The 17,998-nt window shown below is 50.6% G+C and overlaps 1 protein-coding gene across 1 annotated transcript in view; it reads left to right on the forward strand.

Moving 5' to 3' along the window:
- Positions 1-289: 289 nt before the first annotated feature.
- The window catches only part of LOC139748798 (uncharacterized), a 30,382-nt gene continuing 12,673 nt past the window's right edge, over positions 290-17,998 (forward strand). Inside the window, exon 1 of the mRNA XM_071662232.1 lies at positions 290-854. Coding sequence (XP_071518333.1) covers positions 611-854 — 244 coding nt within the window. The 5' untranslated portion in view covers positions 290-610. The remainder of the gene's footprint in view (positions 855-17,998) is intronic.

Consider the following 17,998-nt stretch of genomic DNA (forward strand, 5'->3'; position numbering starts at 1 on the left):
AAGAAAGCAGGGAAGAGGAAGCAGACAAAGAAAGCAGGGAAGAGGCAGCAGACAAAGAAAGCAGGGAAGAGGAAGCAGACAAAGAAAGCAGGGAAGAGGAAGCAGACAAAGAAAGCAGAAGCAGACAAAGAAAGCAGGGAAGAGGAAGCAGACAAAGAAAGCAGGGAAGAGAAAGCAGACAAAGAAAGCAGGGAAGAGGAAACAGACAGAGAAAGCAGGGAAGAGGAAGCAGACAAAGAAAGCAGGGAAGAGGAAGCAGACAAAGAAAGCATGGAAGAGGAGGCAGACAAAGAAAGCAGGAAAGAGGAAGCAGACAAAGAAAGCAGGGAAGAGGAAGCAGACAAAGAAAGCAGGGAAGAGGAAGCAGACAAAGAAAGCAGGGAAGAGGAAGCAGACAAAGAAAGCAGGGAAGAGAAAGCAGACAAAGAAAGCAGGGAAGAGGAGGCAGACAAAGAAAGCAGGGAAGAGGAAGCAGACAAAGAAAGCAGGGAAGAGGAAACAGACAAAGAAAGCAGGGAAGAGGAAGCAGACAAAGAAAGCAGGGAAGAGGAAGCAAACAAAGACAAATGTAGGGAAAGGCAACGTAAAAAGTGGAAGAAATGAACGAAGAATGAAAATGAAAGAAAGAAACAAGGTGAAGAGACGAGAAGACAAGAGAAAGAAGAAGAATGAACGAAGGAGAAACAAAAATAGCAAAGGTGGCAGCGAGAAGAGGTCCGATGGCAGGAACAAGAATAATGATAATAAGAAGAAAGAAGATAAAGAAAGATTAGGGAAACAAGGGAAAGATGATGACCAGGAGAGGACGGACGGCCTGGTCAAAATGGCGGACAAACAGAGAGCAACAAAGAAGGGTAAGTTGGCCAGCTGTGTGGGGGGATAAGCTGCCCCTGGCCCGGTACTAGTGTACCAGGCTGCAGGGTACCAGGCTGCAGGGTACCAGGCTGCAGAGTACCAGGCTGCAGGTTACCAGGCTGCAGGGTACCAGGCTGCAGGTACCTGGGTGCAGGGTACCAGGTTGCAGGGTACCAGGCTGCAGGGTACCAGGCTGCAGGGTACCAGGCTGCAGAGTACCAGGCTGCAGGGTACCAGGCTGCAGGGTACCAGGCTGCAGGGTACCAGGCTGCAGGGTACCAGGTTGCAGGGTACCAGGCTGCAGGGTACCAGGTTGCAGGGTACCAGGCTGCAGGGTACCAGGTTGCAGGGTACCAGGTTGCAGGGTACCAGGTTGCAGGTACTTGGGTGCAGGTTGCCAGAGTGCAGGGTACCAGGCTGCAGGGTACCAGGCTGCAGAGTACCAGTCTGCAGGTTACCAGGCTGCAGAGTACCAGGCTGCAGGGTACCAGGCTGCAGGGTACCAGGTTGCAGGTACCTGGGTGCAGAGTACCAGGCTGCAGAGTACCAGGCTGCAGGGTACCAGGTTGCAGGTACCTGGGTGCAGGGTACCAGGCTGCAGAGTACCAGGCTGCAGGGTACCAGGCTGCAGAGTACCAGGCTGCAGGGTACCAGGTTGCAGGTACCTGGGTGCAGGGTACCAGGTTGCAGGGTACCAAGCTGCGAAATGCCAGGGCGCAGGGTACCAGGGTGCAGGATGGCAGGGTGCAGGGTACCAGGGTGCAGGGTACCAGACTGCAGGGTATCAGAGTGCAGTGTGCCAGGTTACAGGGTGTCAGGGTGCAGGGTACTAGGATGCAGGGTATTAGAGTGCAGGGTACCAGGATGCAGGGTCTAGGGTGTAGGGTGTCAAGGTGCAAGGTACGAGGGTGCACGGTGCCAGGGTGCAGGTTACCAGAGTGTATAGTGCCAGAATCCCACAGTGAAGGTGCCAGGGTGCAGGGTATCAGGGTACAAGGTGCCAGGGTTACTGGGACTAGGGTGCAGGGTGCCAGGGTGAAGGGTAACAGGATGTTGAGTCCCAGGGTGCAGGATGCCAGGGAGCAGGGTCCCAGAGGGCAGGGATCCAGGGTGCAGGATGCCATGGTACAGTATGCTAGGGTGTAGGGTGCCAGCTTGCAGAGTTACAGGGTGTCGGACGCCACAGTGCAGGTTGTCAGGATGCAGGGTGCAAGTTCTCAGGGTTCAAGGTGCAGATATACAGGGTTCTAGGTTATAGGGTGCCATGGTGCAGGGTCTTAGGGTGTAAGGTGTCAGGGTGCAGAGTCCTAAGGTGTAAGGTGTCAGAGTTCAGGGTGCTAGGGTGAGGGTTCCAGGGTGAAGGTGCCAGGGTGAGGGTTCCACGGGTGAGGGTTCCAGGGTGCGGGTGCCAGGGTGAAGGGTTTTAGGGTGTAGGGTGTTAGAGTGCAGGGTTCTATGAAGCAGGGTGCCAGAATAAGGTGCCAAGATGCAGGGTGCCAGGGTTTTAAGGTGTCAGCGTGAAGGGCCTCAGGGTTTTAGGCTGCCAGATTGCAGGGTCCCAGGCTGTAGGATTTTAGGGTGCAGGATTTGAGGGTTTTCGGGTACCAGGGTGAAGGGTACTAGGGCGCAGGATACTAGGGTGCAGGATCCCAGGTTGTATGATTTTTAGGGTGTAGGGTCCCAGGGTGTACGGTGTCAAGGTGTAGGGTCTCAGGCTTTTAGGTGCTAGGGTGCAGGGTCCCAAGGTGTAGAGTGATAGGGTGCAGGTTACCAGGGTGCTGAGTGAAAGGGCACAGTGTCAGAGGGCTTTAGGGTGTCAGGGTGCAGGGTACCAGTGTGTAGAGTGTCAGAGTACAGGGCCTCAGGGTTGTAGGGTGCCAGGGTGCAGAGTACCAGGGTGTAAGGTGCCATAGTGCAGGTACCAGGGAATTAGGGTACCAGGGTGTAGGATACCAGGCTTTTAGAATGCTAGCGTACAGGTTCTCAATGCTAGCGCACAGGGTCTCAGGGTTTTATAGTGTTAGGGTGCAGGGTACCAAGGTGCAGGGTACCAGGGTGCAGGGTGCTAGGTTACAGGGTTCCGCGGTGTAGGGTGTCAGGTTGCAAGGTCCCAGGGTGTAGAGTGCCATGACGCAAGGTACCAGATATACGGTGACAGGGTGCAGGATACTAAGGTGTAAGGTGCCAGAGTGCGGTATACCAGGTTGCAGGGTGCCACTTTGTAGGGTGGCAGAGTGCCAGGGTGTTGGGCGTTAGGGTGCAGGGTACCATGATGTATGTTGTCAGGTTGCCGAATACCAGGGTGTTGGGTGTCAGGCTCCAGGGTCTTAGGGTGTAGAGTGCCAGTGGCGATGTGTCAGGATGTAGGGTGCAGGGCTCCAGAGTTCAAGGTGAAAATGTGCAGGGTTCCAGGCTGTAGGGTGCCAGGGTGCACGACCCTTAGGGTGTAGGATTTCAGGGAGTTCCAGGATGTAAGATGCCAGAGTTCAGGGTGCCATGATGTAAGATGCCAGGGTGCAAATAAGCAGAGTCACAGGATGTAGGCTGCCATAGTGCAAGGTTCTAGGGTGTAGGGTGTCAGGGTGCAGAGTTCTAGGGTGTAAGGTGTCAGAGTTTAGGGTGCCTGATTTAGGGTGCCAGAATGCAGGGTCTTAGGGTGTAGGGTGTCATTTTGCAGGGTCCCGAGGTGTGGAGTGCCAGGGTGCAGGTTGTCAGGGTGTCGGGTGATAGGGTGCAGGACCAGAGGGTTTTAGGGTGCCAGGGTGTAGGGTACCAGGGTATAGGGTGTTAAGGTGCTGGATGCCATGGTGTAAGGTGTCAGACGCAGGGTACTAGGGTGTAAGGTTTCAGGGTGCAGGGTCTCAGGATGTAGGGTGCCAAGGTGCAGTGTTTTAGGGTGTAAGGTGCAAGGTCCCAGGGTTCAAGTTGCAAATGTGGTGTCCCAGGGTGTATGATGCCATGGTGCAGGTTCCTAGGGTGTACGATGGCAGGGTGTAGGGCGCCAGCATGCAGGATGTTAGGGTCCAAGGCTCCAGCAAAAAGGGTGCTATGGTTCAGGGTGCCAGGGTGTAGGGTGTCACTGATCACGGTACCAAGGGTGTAGGATGTCACGGTGCAGAATCTAAGGGTTTTGGTGTGCCAGGGTGTGGTTCTCGGGGAGTAGGGTGTCGGGGTGCAAGATCTCAGGGTTTTAAGGTACCAGGACGTAGGGCAATAGAGTGTCTGGTGTTAGGGTGCAGATTTCGAGGGTTTTGCGGTGCCAGGGATTAGGATACCGGAGTGAAAGGTGTCAGGGAGCAGATTATCAGGGTTATAGGGTGGCAGGGTGCGGGTTCAATGATATGGAGTGCCAGGGTTCAGGTTATCAGGGTGTAGAGTGAGAGGGTGCAAGGCCAGAGGGCTTTAGGGTGCCCGCGTGAAGGATCTCAGGGTTTTAGGGTGCCGGGGTGTATGATCCCTAGGGTGTAAAATTTTAAGGTGTAGGATTTCAGGGTTTTAATTTGTCAGGGTGCAGTATGCTAGGGTGCAGGGTACCAAGGTGCAGGGTACCAGGTATAGGGTGTCAAGGTGCAGGGTCCGAGAATTTTAGGTTAGCAGGTTGCCTAGTACCGGGATGTTTGGTGTCACGGTATAATGTCCCAGGGCTTTAGTGTGCCTTGTTACAGGGTTGAGGTTGCAGTGCACTAAGGTGCCGGATGTCAGGTTACAGGGTACCAGGATATAGGATGTCAGGGTCCTGGGTTCTAGGGTGTAGGGTGTCACGGTGTAGGGGCTAGACTATATGGTACCAGGGCACAGGGTTAGCAGGTGTAGGGCTCCAGGATGCAGGGTGTTAGGGTGCATGGTGCCAGGGTCCATTGTGTCAGGGTGCAGGGTGCTAGGGTCTATTGTTTCAGGGTGCAGGGCCCAAGTGTATAGGGTGTCAGGGTGTAGGGTGTCAGAGTGTGAGGCGGCAATATGCACGATCTTATGGTTTTAGGGTGCCGTGGTGCAGGGCACAAGGGTGTAGGGTGTTAGGGTGCAGGGTGCAGGGGAAGAGGTTTTAGGGTGCCAGAGCTTAGGGTACGAGGGTGAAAGGTGTCAGGGTTTAAGGTATCAGGGTTTTAGGGTGGCAGAGTGAAGGGTCCCAAGGTGTAGAGTGCCAGGTTGCAGGTCCCACGGTGTAGGATTTAAGGGTGCTAGGGTGGAGTGTCGTAGGATGCAGGGTACCAAGGTGCAGGGTACCAGGATGCAGGACACCTTGGAACTAGGTTAGAGGCTCCCAGGGTGCAGGATTTAAGGGTGTAGGGTCCCAGGTAGTGTCTTAGGGTTTTAGGGTGCCTTGGTGCAGGGTCCTAGGGTTTAGGATACCAGGGTACAGGGTACCAGGGCGTAGGATGTTAGGATTCAGGATACCAGGGTGTAGGATGCCAGGATGCAGGACATTAAGTTGTAGGATACCAAGATCTTAGGGTGCCAGGGTGCAGAGTCTCAGAGTGTACGGTGTCAGGGTGCAATATCTCAGGGTTTTAGGGTGTCAGGCAGCAGGAATCGAGGGTGTAGGGTGTCAAACCGCAGGGTCCGAGGGTCTTAGGGTGCCAGGATTTAGGGTACCAGGGTGTAAGGTGTCAGGGTGCCAGGATGCAGGGTACTAGGGTTTAGGATGCCAGGGTGCATAGTCCCAGGATGTAGCGTGCGTTGGTGCAGGATGCCAGAATGCAGGATGCCAGGGTGTAGGGTGCCATGATGAGGGGTACCAGAGTCCAGGGTGTCAGGGCGCAGGGCATCAGGGTGAAGGTGACAGGATTCAGGGAGCCAGGGTGAAGAATCACAGAGTGCAGGGTGAGAAGGTGCAGGGCGCCAGGGTGTAGAATACCACGGTGTAGGATACCAGAGTGCAGAACCCCATGGTGCAAGGTGCCAGGGTATAGGGTGTTAGGATGCAGGTTACCTGGGTGTAGGGTGTCAGGGTGCAGGGTGTCAAGGCGCAGGACACCAGGGTGTAGGTGTCAAGGTGCAGGGTACGAGGGTGCAGGGTTCCAGGATGCAGGGTACCAGGATGCAAAGTACCGGGGTGTAACAGGTCAGGGTGCCAGGTTGTTGGGTGTCAGGCTGCAAGGTACTAGGTTTTAAGGTGCCAGGGTGCAGGAAACCAGAGTGAAGGGTATGGGGTGCGGGATGCCTGGGTGCAGGTTACTAGTGTGTAGGGTGCGAGGTTGTAGGATGCCAGGTTGCAGGGTACCAGGTTGCAGGTTGCCAGGATACAGGATGCCAGGGTGCAGATTCACAGGGTGCAGGTAGTCACCAAGCAAGGTGTCAGGGTGAAGGGTACCAAGGTGTAAGGTGTCAAGGTGTAGGGTGTCAGGTTCAGGGTTTCAGGGTGCAGAGTACCATGGCGCAGGGTATTAGGTTGCAGGACGGAAAGTAGTAGGTTGCCAGGGTGCAAAATTCCATGTTGCAGAGTCCACGGGTGTATGGTGTCAGGGTGTCAGGGTGTAGGGTGTCGGGTTAGAGGGTGGTAGGGTGTTGGTTGTCATGATGCAGGGTCCCAGGGTATTTGTTCCAGGGTGCAAGGTGTCAGGGTGCAGGGTGCATGGTACCTGGGAACTACAGTACAGGTTCCCAGGGTGTAGGGTGTAGAGTTTATGGGTCCAGGGTTCTAGGTATTGCGTGTCGGGGCGTAGTGCCTCAGGGTTTTAGAGTGCCTGGGTGCAGGGTACCAGGATGCAGGGTACCAAGGTGTAGGTTGTTATAGTGCATGGTCCCAGGGTGTAGGGCGCCAGAGTGGAGGGTACCAGGGTGTAGATTGCCAGGGTTCAGTACACTAGATTGTAGGATATCAGGGTCTTCGGGTGTCGGCGAGCAGGGTCCCACGGTGTAGAGTGTCAGGTGCAGAATCTCAGTGTTTTAGGGTGCCAGGGTGCAGATTCCCAGGGTGTAGGGTGTCAGGGTGCAGGATATCAGGGGTTTAGGGTGCCAGGGTGCTGGAGACCAGGGTGTAGGGTGTCAGGCCGCAGGGTCCGAGGGTCGTAGGGTGCCAGGATTTAGCGTACCAGGGTGTAAGGTATCAGGATTCAGGTTGCCAGGGTGCATGGTGATAGGGTTCACAGTCCCAGGATGTAGCGTGCGATGGTACAGGGTACCAGAATGCAGGATACCAGGGTGTAGGGTGCCAGGGTAAAGGATGTCACGATGTACGGTGCCAGGATGCAGGCTACAGCAAGATGCACAATCCCAAGGTGAAGGATGCCGGTGTGTAGGGTACCAGGATGCAGGGTGTCAGAGTATAGGGTGCCAGGTTGCAAGGTACCAGGATGCAGGGTTTCAGAGTACAGGGTGCCAGGGTGCAAGGTGCCAGAGTATAGGGTGCCAGGATATAGAATGCTAGGTTATAGAGTGCCAGAGTGCAAGGTGTCCGGGTTTTAGGGTACAAGATTGCAGGGTTTCAGGGTTTTAAGGTGCCAAGGTGCAGGGTTTAAGGTCTCAGGGTGCGGGATCTCAAGGTTTTGGGGTGCCACGGGTGCAGGATCCCATCGTGTAAGGTGCCAGGGTGCAGGGTCTCAAGGTTTTAGGATGTCAGGGTGCAGGGTATACGGTTCCAGGATGCAGGGTCCCAGAATGTAGGGTGTCAGGGTGCAGGGTCCCAAGGTGTAGGGTGTCAGGGTGCAGGGTCCCAAGGTGTAGGTTGTCAGGGTGCAGGGTCCCAAGGTGTAGGGTGTCAGGGTGCAGGGTCCCAAGGTGTAGGTTGTCAGGGTGCAGGGTCCCAAGGTGTAGGTTGTCAGGGTGCAGGGTCCCAAGGTGTAGGGTGTCAGGGTGCAGGGTCCTAAGGTTTTTGGGTGCCAGGGTGCAAGGTCTCAGGGCGTAGTGTCAGGGTGCAGGATCATTTGGTTTCAGGGTGTCAGGGTGAAGGGTTCTAGGACGTAGGGCAACAGGGTGCAGGGTCTCAAGGTTTTAGGGTGTCAGGGTTTAGGGTGCCACGGTATACGGTTCCAGGATGCAGGGTCCCAGAGTGCAGCGTGTCAGGGTGCAGGGTTCCAGATTGTAGGGTGTAAGAGTGTAGGGTCTCAGGATTTTAGAATGCCATGGTGCAGGGAGTCAGGGTTTTAGGGTGCCAGGGTTCAGGGTCTCAGAGCGTAGTGTCAGGGTGCAATAACTTATGGTTTCAGGGTGTCAAGGTGAAAGGTCCTAGGGTGCAGGGTACCAGAGTACAGGGTCTCAAGGTTTTAGGGTTTCAGATTGCAGGGTGCCAGGGTGCATGGTGCCAGGATGCAGGTTTCTAGGGTGTAGGTTGTAAGGGTGCAGGGTTTCAAAGTGTAAGTTGACAGAGTGCAGGGTCCTAGGGTTTTTGGATGCCAGGGTGCAGGGTCCAAGGGTCTAGGGTGTCAAGGTGCACAATATGTGGTTTTAAGGTGCCAGGGTGCAGGGTCCAATGGTCTAGGGTGTCAAGGTGCACAATATGTGGTTTTAAGGTGTCAGGGTGCAGGGTCCAAGGGTCTAGGGTGTCAAGGTGCACAATATGTGGTTTTAAGGTGCCAGGGTGCAGGGTGCAAGGGTCGAGGGTGTCAAGGTGCAGAATATGTGGTTTTAAGGTGCCAGGGTGCAGGGTCCAAGGGTCTAGGGTGTCAAGGTGCACAATATGTGGTTTTAAGGTGCCAGGGTGCAGGGTCCAAGGGTCTAGGGTGTCAAGGTGCACAATATGTGGTTTTAAGGTGCCAGGGTGCAGGGTCCAAGGGTCTAGGGTGTCAAAGTGCAGAATATATGATTTTAAGGTGCCAGGGTGCAGGGTCCAAGGGTCTAGGGTGTCAAGGTGCACAATATGTGGTTTTAAGGTGCCAGGGTGCAGGGTCCAAGGGTCTAGGGTGTCAAGGTGCACAATATGTGGTTTTAAGGTGCCAGGGTGCAGGGTCCAAGGGTCTAGGGTGTCAGGGTGCAGAATATGTGGTTTTAAGGTGCCAGGGTGCAGGGTCCAAGGGTCTAGGGTGTCAAGGTGCAGAATATGTGGTTTTAAGGTGCCAGGGTGCAGGGTCCAAGGGTCTAGGGTGTCAGGGTGCAGAATATGTGGTTTCAGGGTGCCAGGGTGAAGGGTCTCAGGGTCATAGGGTGTCGTATTGCAGTGTCTCAGCGTGTAGGGTACCAGCGTAAGGATCCCAAGGGTTCTAGAGTGTCAGGGTATAAGGTACCTGGGTGCAGGGTTTCAAGACGCAGGATCTCAGGGTTTTAGGATGCCAGGGTGCAGAGTCTCAGGGTGTAGGGTGTCAGTGTGCAGGGTTTTAAGGTTTTTACGTGTCAGAGTGTACGGTTACAGGGTTTTAGGGTGCCAAGGTGCAAGGTCCCTTGGTGTAAGGTGCCTGTGTGCAGGGTCCTAAGGTTTCAGGTTGCCAGGGTATAGGGTACTATGGTGCAGGGAGCCAGGATGTAGAGTACCAATGTGTAGGGTGCCAAGATGCAGGGTTTCAGGGTGCAGGATGCCAGGATGTAGGGTACCAGGGTGCAGGGTCATAGGGTTTTAAGTTGAAAGGGTGCAGGGTCCCAGGGTCTACAGGTGGCAGGGTGAAGTGTTCCAGGGTTTTATGGTGCAGGGTCCCAGGTTGTAGGGTGTCACGGTGCACGTTCCAATGGTATAAGATTGGCAGGGTGTAGGGTCTCAGGATGTAGGGTACTGGGGTGCACGGTCCCAGGGTGTATGATACCAGGGTGCAATGTTTGAGGGTTTTAGGGTGTCAGAGTATAGGTTCCCAGGGTGCAGGGTCCCAGGAATTTAGGGTGCCATGGTGCAGGGTACCAGGTTGTAGGGTATCGTGGTGCAGGTTCCTGTGGTTTCAGGTTGTCAGGGTGTTTGGTTCTAGGGTGTAGGGTACCAGGGTGCATGGTCCCAGGGTGTAATGTGTCAGTTGCAGGGTCCCAGGGCTTTAGGGTGGCAGGGTGAAGAGCCCAATGGTTTCTGTGTGCCAGAGTGTAGGGTCCCATGGTGTAAGGTGTCAGGATACAGGTTACCAGGGTTTTAGTGCGCCAGGGTGAAGGGTGCTAGGGTATAGGGTGTCAGTTTACAAGGTCTAAGGGTTTTGGGAGTCAGGGTGCAGGTTTCCAGGATGGAGGGTGTTAGGGTACAGGGTGCCAAGGAGTAGAGTGCAAAGGTGCAGGGTTCCATGGTGTAAGGTGTCAGAGTGCAGAGTACCAGGATGTAAGGTGCCAGGGTGTAGGGCGTAAGAGTGCAGGGTACCAGGGTGTAGAGTCCAAGGGTTTGGGGTGGCAGGATTCAGGGTCCCAGGTTGTAGCAGAGTTCAGGGTCCCAGGGCTTTAGGGTGCCAGCGTGTAGGGCCCCAGGGTGTAGGGTGTCAGGGTGCACATTACCAGGATTTTAGGGTATCAGGATAACAGGTTGTAGGGTACCAGGGTGCAGGGTCTCAGGGTTTGGTATGTCAGGGTGCAGAGCACTAGGGGTTTAGGGTGCCAAGGTTCAAGGTCTCAGGGTGTAGGGTGTCCGGATGTAGGGTCCCAGGGATCATGGGTAGCAGGGTGGTGTCCCAGGGTTTTAGGGTGCCAGGGTGCAGGTTACCAGGGTATAGGATGCCAGAAAGCAGGGTCCCAAGGTACTATGGTGCAGGTTTCTAAGGTGGAGACTCCTAAGGATATAGTGCCAGGGTGCATGGTCTCAGGGTTTTAGGTTGCCTGTGTGTAGGGTCCCAAGGTGTAGGGTGTCAGGGTGCAGGTTCCTATGGTTTCAGGGTGTCTGGGTGTAGGGTCCCAGAGTGTAGGGTACCAAGGTGCAGGGTCTCAAGGTTTTAGGGTGTCAGGGTGCAGGGTGCCAGGGTGCACGGTGACAGGGTAAAGGGTCCCAGAGTGTAAGGTACTAGAGTGTAGGGTAACAGGGCGTAGGATGCCAGGATGTAGGGTACCAGTGTGTTGGGTGCCAGGATGCAAGGTGTCAGGGTACAGGGTCTTAGGGTTTTAGGTTGCCAGGGTGCAGGGTCCCAAGGTATGGGGTGTCAGGTTGCAGGGTCCCAGGGTTTTTGGGTGACAGAGTGAAATGTCCCAGGGTTTTAGGGTGCCAGAGGGCAGGGCACCAAAGTATAGGCTACCAGGGTGCAGGGCCCTAGGGATATGATGCCAGGGTGCAGGGTCTCTGGGTTATAGGGTGCCAGGGTGCAGGGTCTCTGGGTTATAGGGTACCAGGGTACAGGGTCTAATGGCTTCGGGTTGCCAGAGAGTGGGGCCCCAGGGTGCATGGTGCCAGGGTGCAGGGTCTGAGGATATTAGGGTGCTAGGGTGTAGAGCCCCAGGATGTAATGTGTCAGAGTGCAGAGTTCCAGGGGTGAAGGGTGCCATGGTGCAGGATCCCAGGGTGTAAAGTATTAGGGTGGAGGGTCTCAGGATGGCAGGGTGAAGGTTCTTAAGGTTTTAGGGTGCCAGAGTGTAGGATCCCAGGGTGTAGGGTGTCAGGGTGAATGTTACCAGGAATTTATGGTGCCAGGGAGCAGGGTCCCAGAGTGTAGGGTTCCAGGTTGTAGGGTCTCAGGACTTTGGGGTGTCAGGGTGCAGGTTCCCAAGGTGTAGGGTGCCAGGGTGCAGATTCCCAGGATGTAGGGTGTCGGGGTGCAGGATGTCAGGCTGTAGAGTGTCTGAGTGCAGGTATCAGAGTGTAGGGTGCCAAGGTGTAAGGTGTCAGCGTGCAGAGTACCAGGGTGTAGAGACTCAGGGAGTAGGCATGGTGTAGGGTAGCAGAGTGCAGGGTCCCAGGGTTTTAAGGTGCCAGTTTGTAAGGTGTCAGGGTACTAGACTTTAGGGTGTCAGGTTGTAAAGTCTCAGGGTTTTGTTGTGTGAGGATGCAGGGTACCTGGGTGTAGGGTGCCGTGCCAGAGTTCAGGATCACAGGGTGTAGGACCAGGATGCAGGGTCCTAGGGTGTAGGGTGTCAGGATGCAGGGTACCAGGGTGCTGAATGACAGGGTGCAGGGTCCCAAGGTGTAATGTGTCAGGGCGCAGGGTCTCAGCATGGTACCGCCAGGAAACAGCCGAAGAATTGAAATATATGTACATACACGGACATACACATAAATATACATAACATAAACACATGTACACATATATACATACACATACACAGACATATACACATATGCACGTGCACATACTCATACTTGCTTTCATCCATTCCTGTTGCTACCCCGCCCCACAGGAAGCAGCATCGCTACCCCCAGCTTCAGCGAGGTAGTGCCATGAAAAGACAAAAAATACCACATTTGTTCGCACTCAGTCTCTAGCTGTCACATGTAATGCACCGAAACCAGAGCTCCCTATCCTCATCTAGGCCCCAAAATCCTCTCCATGGTTCAGTACATTGATAGCACGTCGACCCCGGTATACCACATCATTCCAGTTCACTCTATTCCTTGCACGCATTTCACCCTCCTGCATGTTCAGGCCCCGATCGCTCAGAATCTTTTTCACTCCTTCTTTCCACCTCCCATTTGGTCTCCCGCTTCTTGTTCCCTCCACCTCTGACACATATATCGTCTTTGTCAGTCTTTCCTCACTCATTCTCTCCATGTGACCAAACCATTTCAATACACTCTCTTCTGCTCTCTCAACCACAATCTTTTTATTTCCACACATCTCTCTTACCCTCTAACTGCTTATTAGATCAAACCACTTCAAAACAAATATTTCATTTCTAACACATCCACCTTTCTCTGCAAAACCCTTTCTATGGCCTACGCCTTGCAACCATATGACATTGTTGGAACCACTTTTCCCTCAAACACACCCATTTTTGCTCTCCGAGATAATGTTCTCTCCTTCCAAACATTCTTCATCGCTCACAGAACCTTAGCCCCCTCCCCAACCCTGTGACTGATTTCTGCTTCCATGGTTCCATCCGCTGCTAAGTCCGCTCCCAGATATCACTTCACTCCTTCAATTTTTCTCCGTTCAAACTTACCTCCCAGTTAACTTGTCCCTCAACCCTACAGTACCTAATAACCTTGCTCTTATTCACATTTACTCTTAACTTTCGCCTTTCACAAAGTTTTCCAAATTCAGTCACCAACTTCTGCCAACAACAACTGACTCGCTTCCCAAGCCCTCTCATCCGGATGACAACAGACTGCATACCTGCCCCTCTTTCCAAAACTCTTGCATTTACATCCATAACCACCCCATCCACAAATGAATATAATAACCATGACGACATCACACGCCTCTGCTGCAGACAGACTTATACTGGGAACCTATCACTTTCCTCTCTTCCTACTTGTACACATGCCTTACATCCTTGGTAGAAACTTTTCACTGCTTCCAGCAACTTACTTCCCGCACCATATACGCTTAAAGCCTTCCACAAAGCATCGCTCTCAACCCTATCATATGCCTTCACCAGATCCATAAATGCTCCGTAAAAATCCATCAGTTTTTCTAAGTATTTCTCATATACATTCTTCAAAGCAAACACCTGATCCACACATCCTCTACCACTTCTGAAACCACACTACTCTTCCTCAGTCTGATGCTCTGTACATGCTATTACACTCTCAACCAATATCCTCACATATAATTTCCCAGGAATACTAGACAAACAAATTTCTCTGTGGATTGAACACCCACCTTTATCATCTTTGCCTTTGTACAATGGCACTATATATATATATATATATATATATATATATATATATATATATCCCTGGGGATAGGGGATTAAGAATACTTCCCACGTATTCCCTGCGTGTCGTAGAAGGCGACTAAAAGGGGAGGGAGCGGGGGGCTGGAAATCCTCCCGTCTCGTTTTTTTTTTTAATTTTCCAAAAGAAGGAACAGAGGAGGCTAGGTGAGGATATTCCGAAAGGGGCCCGGTCCTCTGTTCTTGACGCTACCTCGCTGGCGCGGGAAATGGCGAATAGTTTGAAAAAAAAAAAATATATATATATATATATATATATATATATATATATATATATATATATATATATATATATATATATATATAATTTTTTTTTTTTTTTCTTTGTCGCTGTCTCCCTCGTTTGCGAGGTAGCGCAAGGAAACAGACGAAAGAAATGGCCCAACCCACCCCCATACACATGTATATACATACGTCCACGCACGCAAATATACATACCTACACAGCTTTAAATGGTTTACCCCAGACGATTCATATGCCTTGATTCAATCCACTGACAGCACGTCAACCCTGGTATACCACATCTCTCCAATTCACTCTATTCCTTGCCCTCCTTTCACCCTCCTGCATGTTCAGGCCCCGATCACACAAAATCTTTTTCACTCCATCTTTCCACCTCCAATTTGGTCTCCCTCTTCTCCTCGTTCCCTCCACCTCCGACACATATATCCTCTTGGTCAATCTTTCCTCACTCATTCTCTCCATGTGCCCAAACCATTTCAAAACACCCTCTTCTGCTCTCTCAACCACGCTCTTTTTATTTCCACACATCTCTCTTACCCTTACATTACTTACTCGATCAAACCACCTCACACCACACATTGTCCTCAACATCTCATTTCCAGCACATCCATCCTCCTGCGCACAACTCTATCCATAGCCCACGCCTCGCAACCATACAACATTGTTGGAACCACTATTCCTTCAAACATACCCATTTTTGCTTTTCGAGATAATGTTCTCGACTTCCACACATTCCTCAAGGCTCCCAGAATTTTCGCCCCCTCCCCCACCCTATGATCCATTTCCGCTTCCATGGTTCCATCCGCTGCCAGATCCACTCCCAGATATCAAAAACACTTCACTTCCTGCAGTTTTTCTCCATTCAAACTAACCTCCCAATTGACTTGACCCTCAACCCTACTGTACCTAATAACCTTGCTCTTATTCACATTTACTCTTAGCTTTCTTCTTTCACACACTTTACCAAACTCAGTCACCAGCTTCTGCAGTTTCTCACATGAATCAGCCACCAGCGCTGTATCATCAGCGAACAACAACTGACTCACTTCCCAAGCTCTCTCATCCCCAACAGACTTCATACTTGCCACTCTTTCCAAAACTCTTGCATTCACCTCCCTAACAACCCCATCCATAAACAAATTAAACAACCATGGAGACATCACACACCCCTGCCGCAAACCTACATTCACTGAGAACCAATGACTTTCCTCTCTTCCTACACGTACACATGCCTTACATCCTCGATAAAAACTTTTCACTGCTTCTAACAACTTGCCTCCCACACCATATATTCTTAATACCTTCCACAGAGCATCTCTATCAACTCTATCATATGCCTTCTCCAGATCCATAAATGATACATACAAATCCATTTGCTTTTTTAAGTATTTCTCACATACATTCTTCAAAGCAAACACCTGCCTGATCCACACATCCTCTACCACTTCTGAAACCACACTGCTCTTCCCCAATCTGATGCTCTGTACATGCCTTCACCCTCTCAATCAATACCCTCCCATATGATTTACCAGGAATACTCAACAAACTTATACCTCTGTAATTTGAGCACTCACCTTTATCCCCTTTGCCTTTGTACAATGGCACTATGCACGCATTCCGCCAATCCTCAGGCACCTCACCATGAGTCATACATACATTAAATAACCTTACCAACCAGTCAACATTACAGTCACCCACTTTTTTAATAAATTCCACTGCAATACCATCCAAACCTGCTGCCTTGCCGGCTTTCATCTTCCGCAAAGCTTTTACTACCTCTTCTCTGTTTACCAAATCATTTTCCCTAACCCTCTCACTTTGCACACCACCTCGACCAAAACACACTATATCTGCCACTCTATCATCACACTCATTCAACAAACCTTCAAAATACTCACTCCATCTCCTTCTCACATCACCACTACTTGTTATCACCTCCCCATTTGCGCCCTTCACTGAAGTTCCCATTTGCTTCCTTGTCTTACGCACTTTATTTACCTCCTTCGAGAACATCTTTTTATTCTCCCTAAAATTTAATGATACTCTCTCACCCCAACTCTCATTTGCCCTTTTTTTCACCTCTTGCACCTTTCTCTTGACCTCCTGTCTCTTTCTTTTATACATCTCCCACTCAATTGCATTTTTTCCCTGCAAAAATCGTCCAAATGCCTCTCTCTTCTCTTTCACTAATACTCTTACTTCTTCATCCCACCACTCACTACCCTTTCTAATCAACCCACCTCCCACTCTTCTCATGCCACAAGCATCTTTTGCGCAATCCATCACTGATTCCCTAAATAAATCCCATTCCTCCCCCACTCCCCTTACTTCCATTGTTCTCACCTTTTTCCATTCTGTACTCAGTCTCTCCTGGTACTTCCTCACACAAGTCTCCTTCCCAAGCTCACTTACTCTCACCACCCTCTTCACCCCAACATTCACTCTTCTTTTCTGATAACCCATACAAATCTTCACCTTAGCCTCCACAAGATAATGATCAGACATCCCTCCAGTTGCACCTCTCAGCACATTAACATCCAAAAGTCTCTCTTTCGCGCGCCTGTCAATTAACACGTAATCCAATAACGCTCTCTGGCCATCTCTCCTACTTACATAAGTATACTTATGTATATCTCGCTTTTTAAACCAGGTATTCCCAATCATCAGTCCTTTTTCAGCACATAAATCTACAAGCTCTTCACCATTTCCATTTACAACACTGAACACCCCATGTATACCAATTATTCCCTCAACTGCCACATTACTCACCTTTGCATTCAAATCACCCATCACTATAACCCGGTCTCGTGCATCAAAACCACTAACACACTCATTCAGCTGCTCCCAAAACACTTGCCTCTCATGATCTTTCTTTTCATGCCCAGGTGCATATGCACCAATAATCACCCATCTCTCTCCATCAACTTTCAGTTTTACCCATATTAATCGAGAATTTACTTTCTTACATTCTATCACATACTCCCACAACTCCTGTTTCAGGAGTACTGCTACTCCTTCCCTTGCTCTTGTCCTCTCACTAACCCCTGACTTTACTCCCAAGACATTCCCAAACCACTTCCCCTTTACCCTTGAGTTTCGTTTCACTCAGAGCCAAAACATCCAGGTTCCTTTCCTCAAACATACTACCTATCTCTCCTTTTTTCACATCTTGGTTACATCCACACACATTTAGGCACCCCAATCTGAACCTTCGAGGAGGATGAGCACTCCCCGCGTGACTCCTTCTTCTGTTTCCCATTTTAGAAAGTTAAAAAATACAAGGAGGGGAGGATTTCTGGCCCCCCGCTCCCGTCCCCTCTTGTCGCTTTCTACGACACGCGAGGAAAGCGTGGGAAGTATTCTTTCACCCCTATCCCCAGGGATAATATACATATATATATATACACATACACACACATACACATACATACACACATATACACACACACACACACATACATATATATACATATGAAAAATGTAAGAAACAATTTAGAAAACTGAAACTTCTAGCTTGAAATGAAATGAAAAAATGACTGTCACATAATGTTTCAACCTCTGGCTATGGAAAAAGGAAATGTATAATTTATTTACGGAAACGTCAATAGTATTTCTCATCAATTTAACCACTGTATCAATAAGCTTCAATATCTAAGCTACATTTTTTCCAATTTCACTATTTTCTTGTCAAAGCACCATGTATGAAAACTAACACTCCAGTAAACATTTACTTCCCCTTTAAAAAAGTTCTGGGGAAGTCTGTCTCGATACACTGCGGGACACTCTACCACCTGGCGAGGTTTGTGTTGCAATGGTTCTTGATTCACAAACGTAGTAGCATCACTGGTGGGCCAAGGTAGTTCCGTTGGCGAAGAGGAGCTCATGAAACAAATCGGAAAGCATGCTACTGCAGGCAGGAGTGAAGGCTGTTGCAAACTGGTATCGCTCTGAATGATGTGATGGGGACGAGATGTTTACAAAATTTTTCTAAAAGATCATAATATGGCACATTCCTCAAAACCAAATACATCCAGTTAAAAACACACATATTTTTAGTGATTGATCCACTTCTGTTTTTAAGTCATCCATTTATGAAAAACAGTTAAACATTTTTTGATTATTACTATAAATACTCAAAGGGTACTGTTTTCATTACATAAAATCAAAAATTGTAAGCTATTGTAACTTGATGTTACTTAACATCATATTCATCTTTGTAAGTGTTGCTTCACACATATATATATATATA

This window comes from Panulirus ornatus, chromosome 5, assembly GCF_036320965.1.
Source record: "Panulirus ornatus isolate Po-2019 chromosome 5, ASM3632096v1, whole genome shotgun sequence".
Taxonomy (NCBI): domain Eukaryota; kingdom Metazoa; phylum Arthropoda; class Malacostraca; order Decapoda; family Palinuridae; genus Panulirus; species Panulirus ornatus.